General features: G+C 37.3%; 1 protein-coding gene across 6 annotated transcripts in view; it reads left to right on the top strand.

Moving 5' to 3' along the window:
• Window positions 1-21,990, top strand: part of VPS45 (vacuolar protein sorting 45 homolog) — a 79,355-nt gene that overhangs the window by 22,164 nt on the left and 35,201 nt on the right. For 4 of the 6 annotated variants that reach the window (XM_049698609.1, XM_033415586.2, XM_004285132.3 and 1 more), the window contains exons 11-14: window positions 6,066-6,224; window positions 6,430-6,537; window positions 7,339-7,460; window positions 20,615-20,746. In XM_049698609.1, the coding sequence (XP_049554566.1) occupies window positions 6,066-6,224; window positions 6,430-6,537; window positions 7,339-7,460; window positions 20,615-20,746 (521 nt within the window). Of the gene's footprint in view, window positions 1-6,065; window positions 6,225-6,429; window positions 6,538-7,338; window positions 7,461-9,705; window positions 9,845-20,614; window positions 20,747-21,990 lie in introns of those variants that run through there. The other 2 variants (XM_049698621.1, XM_033415589.2) reach the window with 2 other exon arrangements.

Below are 21,990 nucleotides of genomic sequence, written 5' to 3'. Positions count from 1 at the left end.
TTCACTTGCATTCTTACAGTTATTCTGTGTGTGTGCAAGCCTCTATGAGTGTGTATATTTCCTTCTCTCTCTTTTTAAAATTCAGATGATACCATACTGTACACATAGCTCTGCATTTTGCTTTTTCACTTAACTGTGTATCTCAGAGATTGTTCCAGACCAGAACCTAAACACTCATTCTGTTAAATCACTAAATAGTATTCCTTTGTAAAGATACATCACAATCTATTTAACTTGGCCAACTTACTTTAAACAACACTATTAATAAGAGTTTGTAGTTGGTTTGTGGGCCTAATAGAAGCATTCCTATGAAAACTTTTTATTTTTCTCAATAAAATGATTTTTTTCCTCTTATTAAGTAAAAACAGAATTGTGTCTTGTAACTAAATTTAAATTTCCTTATGTTTCTTTATCATTTTATTTTTCCCTTTAAAACAATAGAACCAAACTTAATCACTAGCCAATTTTAGCATCTTTATTTGTATCTCACCATATGGAAAGCAGTTAGAAAAGGCTACTGTAATTCCTTGCCTGAAATCTTATTTTTTGTTCATTTTAAAAGAAAAACAGATACTTTAAAATATGAATTCCATTTGTGATCCACTTTATATTTTTAAAAAGGATCTTTTGAAGGTTTTCTTGCCCAGGGTATTAGGGTTTTACAGTGAGCAGTTGATTTGGACTCCCCCATCATAAAGGATTTCTTTGACAACATGATAGAAATAGTCAGTAAAGAGAACTTTTAATAATGAGTAGATGCCAGGGGCCTGACCCCCAGATGGGTTACAGCATTCCTTGGCTTGACCTTAGGTGATAATAAGCGATGAATTGACTTTTGAGTAAAGATGAGGTTTGCTTTATTGAATAGTAACTGTATCATGGTGAGGCAAAAAAAGCTCATACATTGCTAAAATTTAACCTATAAATTGCTGCCACTTCTAACCAGTTACCCTACAGGGTAACAAAAAATTTGATTCAGAAGAATTTCACTAGAAACAAACTGCAGTGTACTATCATTGAGACATATGCATAGCCTTGGAAAAGACTCATTTGATTAGTAAGGAAGATTTTTTTTTCATACCATAAAGAGAAAAATCTTCAGAAAGTAAATAATTTCTCCCCCTTTTGTTGTCATATTACAGCTTTTCATTTGGAAGGAGGATCTAGTCTTTTTATATCCTTCTTTCCTGACCTTGAGTAAAAGATCTCAAATCATCCCATTAATAACACATAGTAAGGACAACAAATATTCATTAGAGAAATGAAGATAAAGAGTTCTGTTGGAAGCAGTATAGAATAGTGGCTGATAGCTTGAATCTTTGATGGCTTGGGTTTGAAAATGATTCTTAACCACTCCAAGTCTTAGTCTCTTTGTCTGTAAAATAGGGGGAAATATCAGTACTTACTTCAAAGATTTTTGTGAGGGTGTAATGAGCTAATACATGTAAAGCACTTAATACGGTACCTGGTACTTACAACATTCAATGAATATTAACTATCGCTATTTTCAGTACTATTGTTTGATGGTACATTCTCTTTTCTTTATGGCATCCGAGACATGTTTTTTAATTCACTCATGATCTTGGAACTCTCCCTGATTTTAGAAGGGTTTTTTTGCTTCTCGTTAAAATTGTAAGAAAATTGTTTTGGACACATTGAGCTGACAATTTTACTTTTACCAACTAAGAGTAAAAATGATCCTTTTCTCTCTAAACTATCATTTGACTAGTATTTCAGAAACAGTGTTGACCAGCAGAAGACCTACACCAAAGCCAAATTTGACTAGTCATTAAATAAAAGAATACTGACTCATGTATTTACCAGTTAGTGGAATTGGGTCCTGCCTACTTTCTATCATTTTTCCTAGATAAGCTCTTTATAGTCCCATAACACTGTTCTCTCAAACGGTTAGATTAGACTCATTATTTAATCATATCAGCATGTTGAAGACTTCTACCAATTTCATCTTGCTGTTCTAATCTATTGGCTTATAATGCTATTCATTGAGTGTTTTACTACATTACTGTGATAGTTGATAACAAGGTACAGATCCTGTTCTTTAGGTTAAATTAAAGCAAAAAAAAAATGGGGACTATCTTTAATTGCAGACTTCAACTGTAATTTGTACAATGGTTTAAAGTATAGGCATGTCATTACGAAAGTTTTTTCTTGTACTGCTATCTCATAGTTTTGGTAGAAGAAAACAGAAAAGTATAAAAGTAGTCAGCCCAAAATAATGGAAGAATCTCTAAATATCAGAAGAGAAGAATGTTTTTTAATCAATGTCTTTTGAATGAACATTAGCTCCTTTTTGAAACTTGACCTTCAAAGATAGTGTTTTTGCATTTCTTTTCTTATTCCTTCATTGGGCCTACACTAATGTTAGAATTCACTGGAAGATTTTTGAATCCCATCTTCTTTTTTTTTTTTTTGCAGTACGCGGGCCTCTCACCGCTGTGGCCTCTCCCGCTGCGGAGCACAGGCTCCGGACGCGCAGGCTCAGCGGCCATGGCTCACAGGCCCAGCCGCTTCGCGGCATGTGGGATCCTCCCGGACCGGGGCACAAACCCATGTCCCCTGCATCGGCAGGCGGACTCCCAACCACTGCGCCACCAGGGAAGCCCAAATCCCATCTTCTTAAGTGGACAGTAGTTTTCTGTTTCACTCTTTATTCAGCCATTGTTATTATGTAACAGTATACTTTTCTCCCTTGATTATCTCAAGGTTTATGGGAAATTTAATAAGAAAAGAGATACCAAAAAGTTCATTATATAATTCAGTCATATTCCCAACATATAAATACCACTGTGTAACACATACCTCCTATGTAATTAAAGTCTTTCAGATTCTTTTTCTCCTCTTCTCTGGTTAGTACCCTGGAATCTCAATATAATGTATGTCACTGTCAGTCAAGTTGATGAGTCAAGTAGCCATGAGGGAAATAGTTCAAAATTAAGTCAAAGGATAACATGGGATCCAGGCAGACAAAAAGGCCCTGCTTCTTCAAGGACTTATATAGCTGAAAAAGAAGAAAGAATTCAGCTTGTATCTACAGGTTTCTTTTCATGAGGGAATAGATAAGTCTAACTGGAACACTGACCTGAGCCATGGGTTGGGTCCTAAGGGCTCAAAAGTAAGCAAAGTACTCTACTCAGCGTAGTCTTGGGCCAGATCTGGGCTATTGGATCAGAAGGCCTCCCATTAAGGGAGAGCTAAGAGTCAAGCCGGGAACTCTAAATACCAGTACCAAATCTCAAGGATTAGAAGTGGATTTTTTAAATGGGAAATAGAGCCAAGAGTCAAGATTCAAGGAAAGGTAATTAGAAAGGAGCAAATAGGAAGGGTATAAACTGATTACTGCAAATAGTCTTTGACTGTCCCCATACCAGTTTTTGTGGGTTTACAGTTACTTGAGTATCTCAGATTTGCTTAGAAGTACAGGGACAGGTCAGTCAGAAATTGAGTAGATTTGAGGTAAAAAGAGAGTGACTGCAAGGGCAGAAAATGAAACATTGTGCCTATAAGAAAAGCGACAACAGAGATCCCAGATGGATGTTTTAAACTTATGCCAGGTTGACTGAGATACATATGAAATTGTGTATTTTTACTTGATAATTAATTTGTATCCTGAACTTTCTCCATATTATAGTAGAAATTAGTGGAACATTTAAACAAATATTCTAAATAGTCTGTATTTAGTCACTGCTGTGTGGAAACGTTACCACAAAAGGAAAAAGAGGTAAGGAAAATTTTGTGACTGCAGGGTTTAAATCTGTAGAAGAGAAATTCATTCCTTTTTGATCCTGTAAGGATGATGGTAATGAAATGTTTACCTAAAAAGCAACAATAAGAATCCTACCCAGAGAACTTTGTACTTGAAAGCTACCTGGGAGGTTCCCCATTTCATCATAGTCCCTCTTTAGTGTGGAGAAAAGAGTTCTTAGTCATGAGACCTGGTTGTTGTGAAGTACTAAAAAGACAATGTATGTAAATGCATCTTGTAAGTTGCAGAGTACTATACAGATGTTAGTTGTTATGTCCTCAGAATCCAGTGCCCTCCAAGGCTCTTACTAGTCTTTCAGCCCAACTCATTTCTTTCTCTGATTTCCATATTCCTATTAATAGCATCTCTTTCAGTCTCTCAAACTAATTCCAAAATTTAGTTTTTAAGACCTTTTATAATTGATCCCTCAGTAACCAGATGAGCTTCTCTTCACTTTGTGTCCCCTGTCCCCCATTGCACTGATTTTCAGTTTTTGGTTTTTGCATGCATATGTTTCTGTTATAATACCACATATGTGTTCCTGAAAAAGCTTCACATTCTGCAAAATCATGCACTAAAAATAAACAAAGGTTATGGGAAAATAGGGTTATAAGCAGATCACTTAAAATTTATATAACTAAAAAAGAGAAAGAAAAATCTATATAACTTTGTAATCAGAGCCCTGATAAAATAATAATCCTAATTAAAATGCTAACACAGTTAAATTTCGCTGGCATTTGCACGTAGAAATGCACTCAGACCATCCTTTGTGGTTACTCCTGGGGCTCATGTTTTATTCTTCGACATATAAGGTCTCAAAAATATTTGCTTCTCATAGAGACTTGTGTCATCAAAATTAAAAATACGATATGGGGATATCAGTCAGTTCGGGGTTGTTTTGTTTTGCTTTTTAACACAGAAATATCTTTGCATCCTTTTCATTTGCACTTGCCCTTTCCCCACATAGCTTAACATTGTGGAAAGCACAGCAGTTCTTAAAGCTACAAAATCAGTTACTTCTAAAAAAAACACTTCTGTAGGATTTTCATCTTTTTTCCTTAACATATTGGTAAAGCTTCCTCTTTAAAGAGGAAACTTGTGCCTGATCTTTTCTAAATATTAACTTGCTGAAAAATTTACATGTAAACCAATATGCCTTCTGTGTTATTCCCATAGTTACCAATCTCGTAGAGCTAAGTGCATTAAGAAACATACTTTATAGCAGAATGGAACATACTTGTTTTATCCCCCTTTACCCCATTGTCTGTGAACTCACTGAGGACAGAAACTGTCTCCAACTCATCTCTGTGTCCCCTCCAGTGCCTGGCATAGTGCCTTTTGCTTATAGAGTGATCAAAAAGTATTTGGGGCTTCCCTGGTGGCGCAGTGGTTGAGAGTCCGCCTGCCGATGCAGGGGACATGGTTCGTGCCCTGGTCCGGGAGGATCCCATGTGCCGCGGGGCGGCTGGGCCCGTGAGCCATGGCCGCTGAGCCTGCGTGTCCGGAGCCTGTGCTCCGCAATGGGAGAGGCCACAGCGGTGAGAGGCCCACATACCGCAAAAAAAAAAAAAAGTCTTTGTTGCCTCTAATTAATTTGTTCTGCATAATAAATATAAATCTATAGTATAGGGAAGTCCCTTAATGTGAGAACTGATACAACCTAAACATGGTTTTGTCTAGCTTCCTTTGCTATCACTACCTGCCCTCTTAAGATCTTACATATTCAGTTTAGAGATTATATGCTGTTACATATTCATATCTCTGTAAGCCATGTTGAGACATATTGTTATATATGATGCTTCTTGGAGATTAAGCCCAGTCCTCCTATGTAAAATTCTACCATATTGTCTCCATTTCACTGGTCGGTCACTGACACTAAAAAAGGCAGTAGAGTTTTACAAGTCAACTGGTCAATTCTCTTCTGTGCTGTATTGACTGAAGTGGTAGAAATAGTGGTGGAAATAGTATGTGTTCCTTATTTCAGTGAGGAAATTGCAACCTTTCCTACATGAGACCCTGGACCATCTCAATCAAAGGAAAGAAAAGGGGAAATAACCATAGTTTGTCTTAAAGCAATTACAGTGAGAATTTATGTCCTTATTTAATTCTTATCTTAGGCAAAAGGCATTTAATTTTCTGTAGTTGAAACAGTTGCTAAACCTATGACTTGTACATTGCCATAGTAGTGATCTTAGTCATATGTATTTTAGTCAGATGTATCACTACCATTCAATAATTATTAGAACTAAGATATTATACATCACCCAAGTGAAGGGAGGATAAATATTCTCTCTTTTTTCAGAATGTGAAGAGGCTCCTGCAGAACCCCAAAGTGACAGAGTTTGATGCTGCGCGCCTGGTGATGCTTTATGCTCTACATTATGAGCGACACAGCAGCAATAGCCTACCAGGATTAATGATGGACCTCAGGAATAAAGGTGTTTCTGAGAAGTATCGAAAGGTAACCAGATTTATATTAATCCCATCAAACAGGAACCAAATTCTAGTATTATAGCCTTAACTCTGACAAATGATGTCATACTGTTTTTATTCACAGAAATGTATAATTCTGTCCTCTCATGTTTTCATTTCCTTAATAAAGTTATTTTCTTCCTGTTCCACAAGCAATAAGAGGTTGTTTCTCTTTTTTTTTTTTAAAAAAAAAGCTTGTGTCTACAGTTGTTGAATATGGTGGTAAACGGATCAGAGGAAGTGACCTCTTCAGCCCCAAAGATGCTGTGGCTATTACTAAACAGTTCCTCAAAGGATTGAAGGTATGATATCTCTATGCTTTCCTAAATGAGAAACAGTTGAAGTCCCTGAAGCTGAGAGTGAATGAATATGATCTTCAAAGTAACTTCAGGATTGCTGCTGATCTAGTACTATGTCAGTTAAATGAAATTAAAGCAGACATCCTCTTGAAAGCTTTTTCTTTAAATACTTTCTGTATTGGAACGCATCATCATTGGCCCAAATAGCTGAGAAGGGAATAATGAGATATTTCCAGGAAATACCCAAGAGTAAAAAGGCAGACAGTTCTGTTAGTCATAGCTATTTTACTCCATTTGTTTAAGATTTGTTAGGTTGTTTTTCTCTGATGGAAATTAAAGATGAAGCAAACAATTGTAGATCTTTTAAAAATACTAACCTATTTTCTTAAAATGGTCAAAAATTAGTTTTAATCTGCTAGCCTTTCCTATGTTTCCTGAAGTTTTTCCATTTTCCTGAGTGTTTCTAGTCTCCTTTGCTACATAGTCCTTTTATTTGCTCTACATATCATATAATATTTCCACAAAAGGAAGGGTGTCAGTGAAGAGATAATAAAGGATTTAAGCAACTGTATTTTAAAAATTCCTTTATAATAGCTAACCTTAAATTACAGAGTTTTTTCATAAGATTAGAACCTTTCTAATTGATGAAAATAATTAACTATAAAATTCTCCTAAAATTCCTGCTTGACTCTTGTCCCGTGAAATCTCTATTGAGTACATGTCCTTTTCTGATATGAGTATCATTAACTGTTATATTGCAATTTCCAAAAAAAATGACGTAAGAACCATTTCCCCCTGTCTTAGGGAGTAGAAAATGTATATACTCAGCATCAGCCTTTCTTACATGAGACCCTGGACCATCTCATCAAAGGAAAGCTCAAGGAAAACCTGTATCCTTATCTAGGCCCCAGCACACTCAGAGACAGGTAAGATAACAAAGATTAATAGAAAAAACCAGAGACACTAAGAAAATAGGAAATTTAGGGTAATGTAAAAGACTACGACAAAGGTTATATCATTCTAATCTTCCTTCCCCAGTTGTTTCAGTTCTAAGATTCTTTTGGTTTTACATGTGTCAAAGTTAGATTTAAATTCCCCTACTAAGCCTGAAACATTGTTTCTTTTAGAATAAAGAAACAGATGTTTTGGAGAGCCCCAAATACTGTGTCCTGTCCTTTAGTCTCAGACCAGTTTACCTGTGCCGTTTAAGGTTCAGTTCCATGGCATCTAGCATTTGGAGCTTCAAACATTAAGGCTGAAAACAGATTTGCTGCTTGATTACCATCCAGAGCAGGTTGTTACTATTTTTGGTGAGGACTGGACTTTGCCAAATGTGGCCAGTATATAAACTGAGACCTAATTGACAAAGGGCTTTTGTCACACAGGAGAAAAGAATGGCTTTCTTTTTGGGTATTAACTGAAGGAAGCAATTAATTGTCATTTTAATCCAGTGGTTTGTTAGTTTTTTTGTTTTTTTTTTTTTGGCTGCATTGGGTCTTCATTGCTGCACGCGGGCTTTCTCTAGTTGCGGCGAGCGGGGGCCACTCTTCATTGCGGTGTGCAGGCTTCTCATTGCAGTGGCCTCTCTTGTTGCAGAGCACGGGCTCTAGGCTCATGGCTGCAGTAGTTGTGGCACATGGGCTCCAGAGCGCAGGCTCAGTAGTTGTGGCACACGGGCTTAGCCGCTCCGTGGCATGTGGGATCTTCCCGGACCCGGGCCCGAACCCTTGTCCCCTGCATTGGCAGGCGGACTCTCAACCACTGCGCCACCAGGGAAGCCCGGTTTGTTAGTTTTAATAAAAACAAAAGTTGTCCAGAACAACTTACATAGGCCAACCTGAAATTTTAAATATACACAAATTCTACCTAGTTATAAATTATATTCTTGTGTATTTTTTATTGGGACCACATATTATAAAGAGCCTAATATGTGTAGCTGAACCCTGTTGGATAGATTAATGTGAGAATTGTTACTATTGGTATAATTCTTATATTATTTTAGCTAATCATAATCTAAGGCTTTGGAAGAATAGTGTTTTATAAATGTAATGAATTTCTGAAAGGAGAAAAATATTTTGAGGTACATAAATAACTCTTGTATGATAAAATATATTTTTTCACGTTTTTCCTTTAAAAAAAAAAAAACTCTGTAATTTGGTAACAGAACAGAAAGAAAAAAAAAAAAGAAATCTTTTTAAAAATCCAAGGTTGAGAAGCAGAACATCTGGGGTTAAATTCAGAGAGTATACTCATTTGGCATCAAAATTTAGAAATGTCAGCTAAGTGGTAAGAATGAAAACCAGCCCAAAGCTATTCGCCTATCTGAGAGGCTTTTTGAAAAACAGTATAACTCTATTAAATAGCCTTCTAATTAACATGATAAAAGTAAAAATATTAATTTTCTTATGAATTTCATATAAGAATTATTGAATAAGAAATTAGCCACTTATTGCTAAAGGGTCATAATAGACCACCAGAAGAATATTGTGGATGATTAGTTATGAGAGCAAACCTTTCTAATTTGGGGAATTCATTTCCAAACAAAGTTCAAAATGAGGCTCTTCCAACAAAACACACATTCATCAGTTGTCAGCATCTGTGGGCATTTGTCACTATTACCTAAATGTATATATAGTTAATTATTCAGTTACTTCATCCTTTTATATAACAAATATTTGAATGCCTTCAATATGTCAAGAACTGCTGGGGAAATAGAAGTGACAGGAAAGACAAGGTACCTGCCTTCAAGGAACTTACATGAAGGAGACAGACAGTAAACTAGTAAAGAAATTTGAATATAATTTGAATGAGATAAGTGCTATTGAAGAAATAAATAGGGTAATAACCTACAAAGTAACTTTGTAGAGGTGGGGAAGGCTACTTTAGATGGAGAGAACCTCTCTGAAGAAGTGATACTTAGGATGAGCTTTGAATTACAAGAAAGAACCAATCTCATAATGATTAGGAGGAAAAGCAACACAAATAGAGGGAACACCAGAACAAAGTCCTTGAAGAAAGAGAACTTGGCAAGTTCATGGAACAGAAAGAAGTCCAGTGTGGTTGGACCATAACAAGTAAGAAAATAAGAAGTTGAGAAGATAAGTAGGGCTGGATCACATAGGGTCTTACAGGCTCTGGTAAAGAGGTTTTTAAAATTTTTAAATGTCATAGGAACCCACTGAAGAGCTTTAAGCATTCAAGTGACATAAACTGAATTATGTATTAAGAGATCACCTTGTGGGGAGAATGGATTATTGAAGACAAAGTTAGAAGCAGAAAGACTACTTAGGAGGTGGCTGCAATAGTCCAGGTAAGAAATGAAAGTGCTTTGGATAAGGAACCTAGGAGAGAAGGTAGAATCAATAGACTTATTTAATGGAGTAGAGTGACGGGACAAGGGTAAGGGAGAAACCAGGAATAACTCTCAGGTTTTGGGGGGAAATCAAGAGTTTTGTTGTTAAATTGCAGATGCCTGGTAGATAATCAAATGGAAATGTTCGATGCTAAATTGGGAGTCAACAAGATTTTGGTGATTTAAAGCCATGGGACTAGACTAGATCACTTAGGGGAAAAGAAGAGGACGCGGGACTAAGCACTGAATAGAGAATTGGAGTCAGCAATGGAGACTGAAGAAGAGACAGAAAGATAGGAGGAAAACCAGAAAAACTTGGTGTCATAAATATCAAGGAGTGAGTGGTTACCTGAGACCAGTCTTCTGAGACATAAAAAAGGTGAGGACAGGGCTTCCCTGGTGGTGCAGTGGTTGACAGTCCGCCTGCCGATGCAGGGGACACGGGTTCGTGCCCCGGTCCGGGAAGATCCCACATGCCGCGGGGAGGCTGGACCCGTGAGCCATGGCCTCTGAGCCTGCGCGTCCGGAGCCTGTGCTCCGCAATGGGAAAGTCCAAAACAGTGAGAGGCCTGCATACCGCAAAAAAAAAAAAAAAAAAAGTTCAGGACAGTGAAAAATCCATCAGACTATTCCCCAGGTTCAGTGAGTTTGGAAGCCAAATTAGAGAGGGTTACAAGAGATAAGACAAAATGCAGATAACAAACAGTATGTAACACTTTTTAAGAAGTTTTGCTTGAAGGGGTCAGAGAATGGGATTGTAGCTAGAAGAGATTGTAGGCTCAGGGGAATGAGAGATTCTAAAGCATACTTATAACCTGATGAGAATTATCCTAAAGAAGGAGAAATAGGTAACGCAGAAGAGAAAGGGCAAGACTTGCAGAAGTGAAGTCTTTAGGAGATCTAGAACACAAGCAGAGAAGATTTTGATAGGAGCAGAGGTACTTCTTTCACTGTAACAGCTTTTTTTTTTTTAATTAATTTATTTATTTTTGGCTGCATTGGGTCTTCACTACTGCGCGTGGCCTTTCTCTAGTTGCGGCGAGCAGGGGCTACTCTTTGTTGTGGTACACGGGCTTCTCAATTGCGGTGGCTTCTCTTGTTGCAGAGCACAGGCTCTAGGCGCATGGGCTTCAGTAGTTGTGGCATATGGGCTCAGTAGTTGTAGCTCATGGGCTCTAGAGCACAGGCTCGGTAGTTGTGGCGCACGGGCTTAGTTGCTCTGCAGCATGTGGGATCTTCCTGGACCAGAGTTCGAACCCATGTCCCCTGCATTGGCAGGCGGATTCTTAACCACTGCGCCACCAGGGAAGTCCCCACTGTAACAGCTTTGATGTTGAGAACATGGGGCCATCTTGTTTGATTACTTCTATTTTCTCAGTAAAATATGACGTCAAGTTATCAGGTAAAGTACAGGATAAAAAGAGAAAACATTGTGAAATTGATATCTTGTAGGCTTGTAATCAGATTTACTAGGGAAATGTAGTAGGATTTCTAGGCATGACTGAGTGCCCACTGGAGTTCTGTGGTCATTAATTTAAAATACAGCCCATGAACCTAGTTGTGTGGTTTTCTCTAGCAGCTTTTAGCTGCACTAGATTAAATGAGGAGAAGGCTGATAGCTGGGTACAACCAGGATTTTAGGAAACAAAAAAAGAAGGAGGGTATTGGATAGTGAAAAAAATATTGTTGAATGAATTGGAGGTGTCGATGAGGTCAAAGAAATATTACAGTAGCAGCATTAGCATAAGTGAATTAAAAGTTGAGGGAGTGGTTATTAGAGAAAGAGGTCTTCAATTCAAGATTTCATATTGTGGATACTTGTAATGCAAAAGTTTATGTTATAATCATGGATATTGGTGGCTGTGAGGGATGAAAGAACGAATCAGTGTGGGTGAGGAGACCAGGATGTGAGATGAGTAATCCATGTTGGTGTTAAAGTCACTGAAAATCTTGAAAGGAGCAGGAATGAAAAGGAGGACAGTAAACCAGAGCTGAAGTCTTCAGGGAATAAGAAAGTGACCAGGAAAGGAGGTCAGGAGAAAACAGTGCAACTATATCATAAGCTTCTAAGATAGTGGAAATTTTGAAGAAGGCAGAGAAATGGTTATGAAACCATAGTAGGGGGCACAGGGGATACCTATGCCACCTCCTGGCCCTGTTTAACAGAAAGAAGAAGGAAATTGTTACTAATGGTTACCTCTGGATACTGAGACAGTGGTTAGTTGTATACATATCTATCCTTCCCACTAGGTATTGTATTAAGTATTGTAATCTTGAAGTAAGAACTATGTTTTATTAATATTTGGGTTTTTCACAATATTTAACACAGTGCTTTGCATATAGATGTTCAATAGATATTGTCAGGTTTCTTATGTAGGCATCTGTAGTAGTTGATACGACAAGATTTACAGTTGGGAAATGTAAACTAGAGAGTAAATTTGGTTGATGTTACCAGACAATTTCGACTTTCGCAGTTTGCCTGTACAGTATTTTGGCTCTGTATTCACTTAGACCCACCCTCAGCTCTAGGCACCGTCTTCACACTGGGTTATCACATTTAAAAGAGTCATTGATTTTAGTCATCTTTATGGTTAACTTAAGTCTCATCATGATAGAACTTCTTCGTTTTTTTGTTATTGTCATATTAGAAGATATCAAAGGAGATCTGGCAAGAACACAACTTTGCAAAACCAGGAACAGTTGTAGGGATGTTTTAGCCCTTAGCTTTAAGTTAGTGGTTAACCTGTTTGGCAGTATAGCTATATCCACAAATTGGGTTTGCTCTTTCTCGGCAGATGGGACTCCCACATATCCTATTTATCAGGCTAGAGTCTTTTTTTTCTCGCTCCAGAATTGCTTCTTACCCCTGATAAAAACAAGCAACTTAAACATTTGGTGAGAAAAGGGAGCTATCTGGTCATGCATTCCAGAATTAGTCAATTCAAAAAGGAAGTACTCTTTCACATTTATACAAATTTAGTAGAATCTTGTTGTTTTTGTTTCTATGAAAGCAGCAGTCCTTTCTCATTGGCCTTTTTTCCTACAGTCAATGCTCATATGATCTTTACTACCTGTAAGTACTAGCTTCAAAAATTTGAATTTTAGCCATAAGTGTAACAGTCCACAAAGTAGATAAAATACTGCCTCTTAAAAGTTTGTTTTTCTGCTTAACTGAATAATTAACGATTAAAGTAATGATTTCCAGAAACACTGTGTGTGAAAATTTTTTTATTTTTCTAATACAATAGGATATAAATTGGTTGGGTTCTCAAGATGTCCTTGTATGTATATATGTGTGTGTGTGTGTGTGTGTGTGTGTGTGTATATATATATATATATATATATATATACACACACATACATAACAGCATGAACAGACTGGTGTTTTCTAATGTTTGCTATCTGCATTAATTAATGCTTTTGGTTGCTATGGTGAATTACAGAGCACAGGAAGATGTGTACAAAGAATTGAACTTGTGTATTCCACTTAGCTTCAACCATCATATAAAAATGATTTACTGTATGTTTTACTGTTGGCCTCATCAGAACATCTACTTTTAAAATTCACCAGGGGAAGGAATTAAAAGGAAAAATGTCAGGGATTTTTTTTAATTTTTTTTTCACCAGTGTTCCTCCTTAAGCCAGCCTGACTAAGTAGTAGGAGGCTCAGGAAAACATTTATTAATGTTTTCATAACCAAATGTGACATAGTCATCTTTGTTAGGTACACAACTGAGTCAAGCTCTAAGAGCCTATCCCTACATGTAAGTTTTGTCGTTACACTGATATAACCTACACCCACAGTTACCACCTGTGGCATCTTCTTCCCTCTCCATCAATATGAAAATACTCTGGCACCCTGAAATTATCAGACTAAAGAATAGTGTTCTCTGGCTGTGTTAGAAACCTGCTTGAATTTATTCCTTCCCAGTTCTTGCCTTTCTTTTCCATAAGAAAGATATATACTTTAGAGGCAGGTGATAGGCAGAGGGCAGCTATGGAAAAGCAACATCATTTTCCAGGGTGATCCTTATTACTCCACTCAGCTGCTTTTCTTTTTTTTTAAGATTTATTTATTATTTATTTTATTTTATTTATTTTTGGCTGCGTTGGGTCTTAGTTGCGGCACGTGGGCTCTCTCGTTGAGGCGCGCAAGCTCAGTAGTTGTGGCGCATGGGCTTAGTTGCCCTGTGGCATGCGGGGTCTTAGTTCCCTGACCAGGGGTCAAACCCGCGTCCCCTGCATTGGAAGGCGGATTCTTTACCACTGGACCAGAGAGAAGTCCCTTAGCTGCTTTTTAAATTGACTTACCAGATCAAGAGCTCAAAACAAAAGTGTTACTGTCTAATTCTTCTCATCAGTCACTGTACCCCTGTAAGGGAGAAACCTGCTTCCCTTCTTCTTAATGGAGTATTCTGTGTAATTCATGAGTATTTACTCAAGATAAGCTGCATAAAGGGTCTCAAGCTAGATTTGTCCCTCAACATCAAGAGCACTGCTTATGGAACGTTACTGTAAAAAAATACTCATTTTCTGGCCAAAAAAAACTCATTTCAGGTTTGAGGATTTTATTGTTTCTGAATACTGCAACAGCCTTTTTTTTTCCTCCTGTTTTCCACCTAGGCTGACCCTAGATAGTTACAACACAGACCAAACTGTTGGTAGAGTCCTCAGTCTCCTTGATGGCACGTTCTTATAACACTGGAATTTTTTTTCCCAAAGAACTCATTCTTTAATGACTATTAAACCAGTTGGGACTGCACTTCAGAAGCCATTATTATCCAGATCATTGGTACCTCTAGAACCAATATAGTGGGAAGATTTAAAAATATATATCCTTAGAAATTTAGTGTATATTCTTGAGGGTAATACTATGGTAAAAGTTACAGGGACTCATACCAGTTTTTAAAATTACAACCAATTGTAGTTTATTTGATCTCTTTCTTATGAAATACACCCCTAAAGATGCTGACAAGAGCTGAACTTGAGTTTTAGATGTTCATATTCCCCTTCCCCTTCTGTAGAAATATTAGTAAGAATTGAAACAACACATACCAGATGTAGAAAAAGACAAGAACCTGTATTTTGCCTGAATATTCAGTCCCCAAATAATTGAGAGTTTATCATACTTGGTAGAAAACTATTGCTATCACAATTATACAACTCGTCCTAAGCAAATGACCTTGTTCAGCAAGAAAAAGCTGGCCAGTAACTGGAGGCAAATACTTGAAGGAAAAAAACCTTGATAGTATAGAAAATTTTAGTCATTCGTGAACAGTGGTAATGCTTTCCTATAAGTTTATAAAGAACCTCTTTCCCTGCAGCCTAAAGCACCAGATTAATATTGGATTAATAATTTAGGCTTAAGGCTCATAACTCTTTTCTGTGCTACTAGAGGAAATCATACAAATTATAGATTAGGGCCACTACAAATGCACTGTTTCTCACTTCACTTGGGCCTTCAGGGATACTCAGTCAAACTTAGTAGTTCTCTCTCTTTGTCTCATTCACTACATCAGTTTAGAATGTTTTCCATAATGTCTAGGTCACGTGACCCACACCAGTGTTTCCTACTTCACAGTGGAAAAAATTGAGTCTGTCAGACATTAGCTCCCTCAGTGTCTAGCCCCCATGTTTATAAACTTAGTTACATATATCTACCTAATCTCCTTCCTTCATTCTAAAGGAAATACATCCTCTTTTCCAATTCAGAACTAACCTCTCTGCCAACACTCGTTTTAGACTCCTACCATCATTGAAGGAAGCCTTTCTCTGTAATTACTTGCACTTTCTGTAATTATTTCCACTTTCTCTCCTCTCTCTCTTTCTCTCCCCCTTCTTCTCCCTCTCCCTCCTTCCTTCTTCTGTATTTTCAGCTTGTCTTCCTCTAATTACTTTTCCACAGACTACACGCATACTGAAGTTTCTCCTGTTAAGTAATGTATTTAAAGCCCTTGAGCCTGGATTCTCCTCTAACCTGTCTTCTCTTCAGTCAAGCTTCTTGGATAAAGTTGCTATCTTCACTTCTCACCTCTTCAATCCATGTACCCTGGCTTCTTGCTCCACTCTAATACACTGAAACTCTTCTTGCGAAATCACATTGCAGAATGTGCACAGTGGTCTCTTTCAATCCTCACTTATTTACCTCACTACTGCATTTAACACTTAACCATTCTGTTCTTCAAACTCACTTGTCCCTTGGCCTCTCCCTCTGATTCTCCTCCTACCTTTCTGACAGTTTCCTTCTCAATTGCCTTTGCTAGCTACTGTTCTTGCTTATCCTGTAGATGTTAAAGAATCCTCCCAAACTCTGTCTTTTGGTTCTCTTTTCATTCTACATAATCCCCCTAGGTAGAACTCAGCTATTCCCACGGCTTCAGCTGCCACCTGTATTCAGGGACATCATCAGGTCTCAATGTCCAGATGTCTGGTGGACATCTCCATTGGGATGTTCCACAGGTATCTCAAAAACAGCATGTTTTTGTCTTAATTCAGTCAGTCTTGCTTTCTTTGTTCTCAAACTTAAACCACTATACCTAGTCACCAAAACCAGAATACTTGAAGTTATCACAGATTCTTCCTTTATCCTCATCCTTCACATTTAATCATTGACCAACTACTGAATGAAGAGTCTACATTTTTTGTGTCTTCTATATCCAGTCCTTCCCCTCCACTTCTGGTATTTCTTTAGTTCCAACTTTTATCACATCTTCCCAAAAGTCTTACAGTAGACTTTTGTTCTCCAGGTTTTCCCACCAGCAACCCCCAATTCATTCTCACATAGCTGCCAAAATTTTCCTTCAGAAAAGCAGGTTTGATCATGGTAACCTGTTAAAACCCTTCGGTGATCCCCCCATGGCCTAGAAGATTCAAGATTCTCCCTCTCTTCCTCTCACTATATCTGCAGCCATAAAGGAGAAGTTAGGATGGCTCCAAAGTTTTGTCCTAAGCAAGTGAAAAGATAGGTTGGCCATCCACTAAGATGGGGAGAGCTATATGTGGAACAAGCCTGGGGGAGAGGATTAGGGATTTGGACCTGCCGAATTCAGAAATAAACTAAACAGCCAAGTAGAAATGTCGATTAGACAGATGCTTAAGTCTAGCATTTAGGAGAGCAGTCTGGGCTGGAGATAGAGATTTGGGAGTCATCAGCAGATAAATGTATTTAAAAACCACAAAACTGGTTGAGATCATCTAGGGAAGTGCAGTTCAATAGAACTTTCTACAATGATGGAAATGTACTATATCCATGCTATCTAATAAGGTAGCTACTAGCTACATGTGATTATTGAGCACTTGAAATATGGCTAGTTCCACTGAGGAACTGAATTTTTTATTTTATTTTAATTAATTTAAATTTAAATAGCTATATGTGGCTAGTAGCTACTACATTACACAGATATAGGGAGTAAGTGTAGATCAAGAAGAAAGGAGGACCAGTGAATGGGTTCTGGACACTCTACCATTAAGAGGTTCAGTGAGGGACTTCTCTGGTGGTCCAGTGGTAAAGAATCTGCCTTCCAGTGCAGTGGACGTGGGTTTGATCCCTGGTCAGGTAACTAAGATCCCACACGCCGCGGGGCAACTAAGCCCACGTGCCACAACTACTGAGCTCGCGCGCCACAAACTACAGATCCCACGCTCTGGAGCCCTCGCACCACAACTAGAAGGAGAAAACCCGCATGCCACAACTAGAGAGAATCCCGTGCGCTGCAACTAGAGAGAAGCCTGCACACCACAACAAAGGGCCAGCGTGCCACAACGAAAGATCCTGTGTGCCGCAACTAAGACCCCACACAGCCAAAAAAAAGAAAAGAAAAGAAAAGAAAAGAAATAAAGAGATCAGGGAGATGAGATGAGACCATGAAGAGTCACTGAAAAATGTCAACTAATGAACTAAGAAGAAAACCAAAAGAATGTGATGTCCTGGAAACCAAGTAAAGAAAGTATTGAGGAGGAGCAAGTGATCAACTTAGTTTAAAAGGACCAAAAGCCTTGATAATACACAGTACTGACAGGATGTGGAAAAATAGGCACTTTCCTGAATTGCTCATAGAATGACATCTGTAGAACACCTTGGAGATACCTACCAAAATTTAAAATGCACAGTATGTCCACACAACTATATATAAAATGCAGTTTATAGACTGTATATAAAATATATATTAAATATATACATACATATGCATGTATCTTATAATATGAATATGTAAATTTGTAAATATATGTATATACACATAGATAGTCTCTCTGAAAGGATATTCATAAGAGATGAGTAATAGTGTTTGCCTCTAGAGAGAAACTGGGGTGCAAGAGGACTGAAGTGAGAAGGAAACTTACTTTTTTTTACAATATGCCCTTTTTTTATATTATACCATGTGCAAACATTTATCTAGTCAAAAACAGATATTTTACTTTATAATTTTTTTTTTTTTTTTTTTTGGCCATGCCGCGTGGCTTTCAAGATCTTAGTTCTGTGACCAGGGATGGAACCAGGGCCCCCTGCAGTGGAGGCACAGAGTCCCACCCACCAGACTGCCAGGGAATTCCCCAAAACAGTATATTTTAAAGTAACAAAAAATGATTGTAGAATATATAACACTATGGAACACTTAAAGCATCATGATGCTAAATACATAGTTTCAGGTGGGTAGATTCAAATGAAGCTTACCTTGTCTTAAAATGTAGCATTTCAAAGGCATGATTTTAAGTCCCAAGTTCACATAGAAATGTCATAATTGACTCTGCTAGATCAATTGCAAAATAACCACCCCTTCATTATTGGGAGCCTTTGTTGGGTATCTCTGCAATTCAGAGATTATCTGAACATTCTTACATTTATTTTTTTAAGTTTTTTTTATTGAAGTATAGTTGATTTTCAATGTTGTGTTAATTTCTGCTGTACAGCAAAGTGATTCAGTTATACAAATATATACATTCTTTTCCATTATGGTTTATCACAGGATACTGAACATAGTTCCTTGTGCACCTGGTTGTTTATCCATTCTATATGTAATAGTTTGCATCTACTAATCCCAACTTCCCAGTCCATCCCTCCCCCATCCCCCATCCCCCCCTTGGCAACCACAAGTCTGTTCTCTATGTCTGTGAGTCTGTTTCTATTTCATAGATAAGTTCATTTGTGTCATATTTTAGATTCCACATATAAGTGATATCATATGGTATTTGTCTTTCTCTTTCTGACTTACTTCACTTAGTAAGTGATAATCTCTAGGTCCATCCATGTTGCTGCAAGTGGCATTAGTTCATTCATTTTTATGGCTGAATAGTATTCCATTGTATACATGTACCACATCTTCTTTATCCATTCATCTGTCAGTGGACATTTAGGTTGTTTCCATGTCTTGGCTATTGTGAATAATGCTGCCGTGAACATAGGGGTGCATGTATCTTTTTGAATTATAGTTTTGTCTGGATATATGCCCAGGAGTGGGGTTGCTGTATCATATGGCAACTCTATTTTTAGTTTTTTGAGGAACCTCCATACTGTTTTCCATAGTGGCTGCACCAGAACATTTTTAAATAGCCACAACATCTGATTCTGTTTTCATGAAGTCCCACAAGAACAAATACTCTCTCAGTTAGAGATTCCTTCAGGGTGTTTTAGAAAGAGACAGAGAGACAAACAGAAAGGAAATGTAGGGTTGGTTGTTGGGTTTCTTTCCATGATTTATACATAAGCATGTACATCCTTTGACTAAAGATATTTTTATTTAGTTTTGTGCTATAACCTCCAAAATGGTTGCTTCTGCTTGATGTCATTTTAAATAATGGCCGGTAAGTGATTTAACAAAATTATTTGCCTACTAAGATTAAGTAATTTTATCTTCTCTTGGTGGCATGAGAAAAGAAAAACAAGGCAGACTTTAACAGTTTTGAAAATAATGTGATCTCCTTCTTGTTCATATCTTCAGAAGGATCTAATAGGAGGACCACTCACTTTTGTTATAAAGCTATTTTGATAAAGATTGAAGCACCGTAAAACTATGCAGTGCAACCTAAATGAGGCTAGTGACTGAGCTGATGCGTCAGCATGTCCAGTGTCAAAACTACACCCACTGGTTTTTTGTTTCCATGGTTTCTTTTTCTTGGTTTATCAAAGGATTGAGGAACAAAGATGTTAAGAAGAGGTGGATTTCTAGAAGCGCCATTAATTTATGTATCCCATTCTTTTTTTGCACTCAAAATACTAAATGTTTCTTGTTCCCGTGTTATGGGGACATCCAAATATACCAGTACTTTCCAAAATGCTTTGAGGTCCTTGGACAGAAGCCATTGTAATGACACTGTACTAAGTATTTGACGAAGGGCTTATACGTGAAAGGAGATGTGTAGTACAAGCATAAATTACTGCTATATTGATACCATATCACAGTGAAGTACTCTTCAGCCTCTTGAATATAAAAGAATATTCCTACATTTGGTTCCAGCAAACACTATTGTGCTATTCTGAAATCCACAGCACAGAAATTATGACATCCGCTCATAAACAGAAAGCAAATCACTATTCAGCATTTCCTGCTCTGTTTCCTGCCAATTTCAGATAATTAAAACTTTTTTTAAACCTTTTATTCTATTCTGCTTTAATTCTGCTTCCTTTACCAAAAAAGAAAGATTCAGAAATTAAAACTGTGTATATGATAGTAACAGCAAATTTTGCCTTTTTTCCCCCTTATCCTATGATATTAACTTCCTTCATTATTGTAGACCTCAGGATATCATTGCGTTTATAATTGGAGGAGCCACCTATGAAGAGGCTCTAACAGTTTATAACCTGAACCGTACCACTCCTGGAGTGAGGATTGTCCTGGGGGGAACCACTGTGCATAACACAAAAAGGTAAGGGAGAACATTCAGTCCTATAACTCTTTCCCCTTTCCCAGAGAGGAAGGCTTAAATTCCCTTTATGTAGGAAAAGTAAGGTCAGTGCTGACCAAACTGCTGTAGACCAAAATGCATCAGTTCATAGAATAATTTAGAGTTTGTGTTAGATGAAGGATGTATACTCTATTAAGTTCATAAATCACTTAATTCGGTCAAAGACCTGGAGAGTAATGACCAATCTTCACTGTTAACAGTTTTGTTTCTTATGTTGAAGGAACAGACTGGCATTTTAAAGATACCCAAACATAATACTATTGAATTCTGTGAGTTTTTCTGTTTTGTTGATTAAGTACATTCATTCAGTAAATATTTAGTAAGAAGAATACAAAGATGAAGAAGATCAAGATCCTGCCTCAAGTAAGTGATTGTCTATTAGGAAAGATAGAACATAAAAAATAAGAAAATAAGTGCCTGGAGAGAGATGTAAAAGAGCCATGGATTCTCAGAGTGGCTAAGAGAAACTAGCAAATGTTTCATGGAGAAGATAGTGTATAACCTGAGCCTTGGGTAAAAAATGGACATATGGAGGGAGAGTACATTCTAGGCAGATTTAACCACATGAACAAGTTACAGAAAACTATAGGCGACATACATAGAAAAAGAACAGCAAGTAGTCAATTAGCTGGAATGTGTGTAATAAGTGAAAAGGTTGATTGAATGCCATAATTGTAGAAGGTCTTGAATTCCATGCTGAGGAATTTTTTTCTACTTTCTTGTGTAGAAAATGAGGAATCATTGAAAGTTTTCAGCAATAAAATTACAAGAAGGTCATAGTATTTTAGGAAGATTAATTTGGAAACTAAGAGTAGGAAAGACAGATAATTGAATTTAATGATTGGGGACCCTGAGAGATCCACGCTGAGCCATGTATACATAGATACACAGGGAGGCATTAGAGGTGTTTGTGTACGTTTTCACTTTTTATTATTATTTGCCTCATTGTACATTCTGTTTTATAACCTGCATTTTGTAGTCTATGATAAAAACATCTTATAGTCTTAAATATATAATCATTCATTCATTAAACAAATATTAATTGAAAGGTAAGATTGGCTGGATTTGAATATTTCCCTCTTAACTGTTTTTATGAATTTAGGCAGATTAGTTAACCTCTTTGTCAGTTTCCAGAGCTCACTGGCCATTTATATATTTCTGTTTGTGAATTGACAGTTCATATTCTTTGCAAGAATTATATCTGT

This window comes from Orcinus orca, chromosome 1 (assembly GCF_937001465.1).
Source record: "Orcinus orca chromosome 1, mOrcOrc1.1, whole genome shotgun sequence".
Lineage (NCBI taxonomy): Eukaryota > Metazoa > Chordata > Mammalia > Artiodactyla > Delphinidae > Orcinus > Orcinus orca.
The sequence above is the reverse complement of the archived record's forward strand: the minus strand, read 5'-3'. Positions and strand labels throughout refer to the sequence as shown.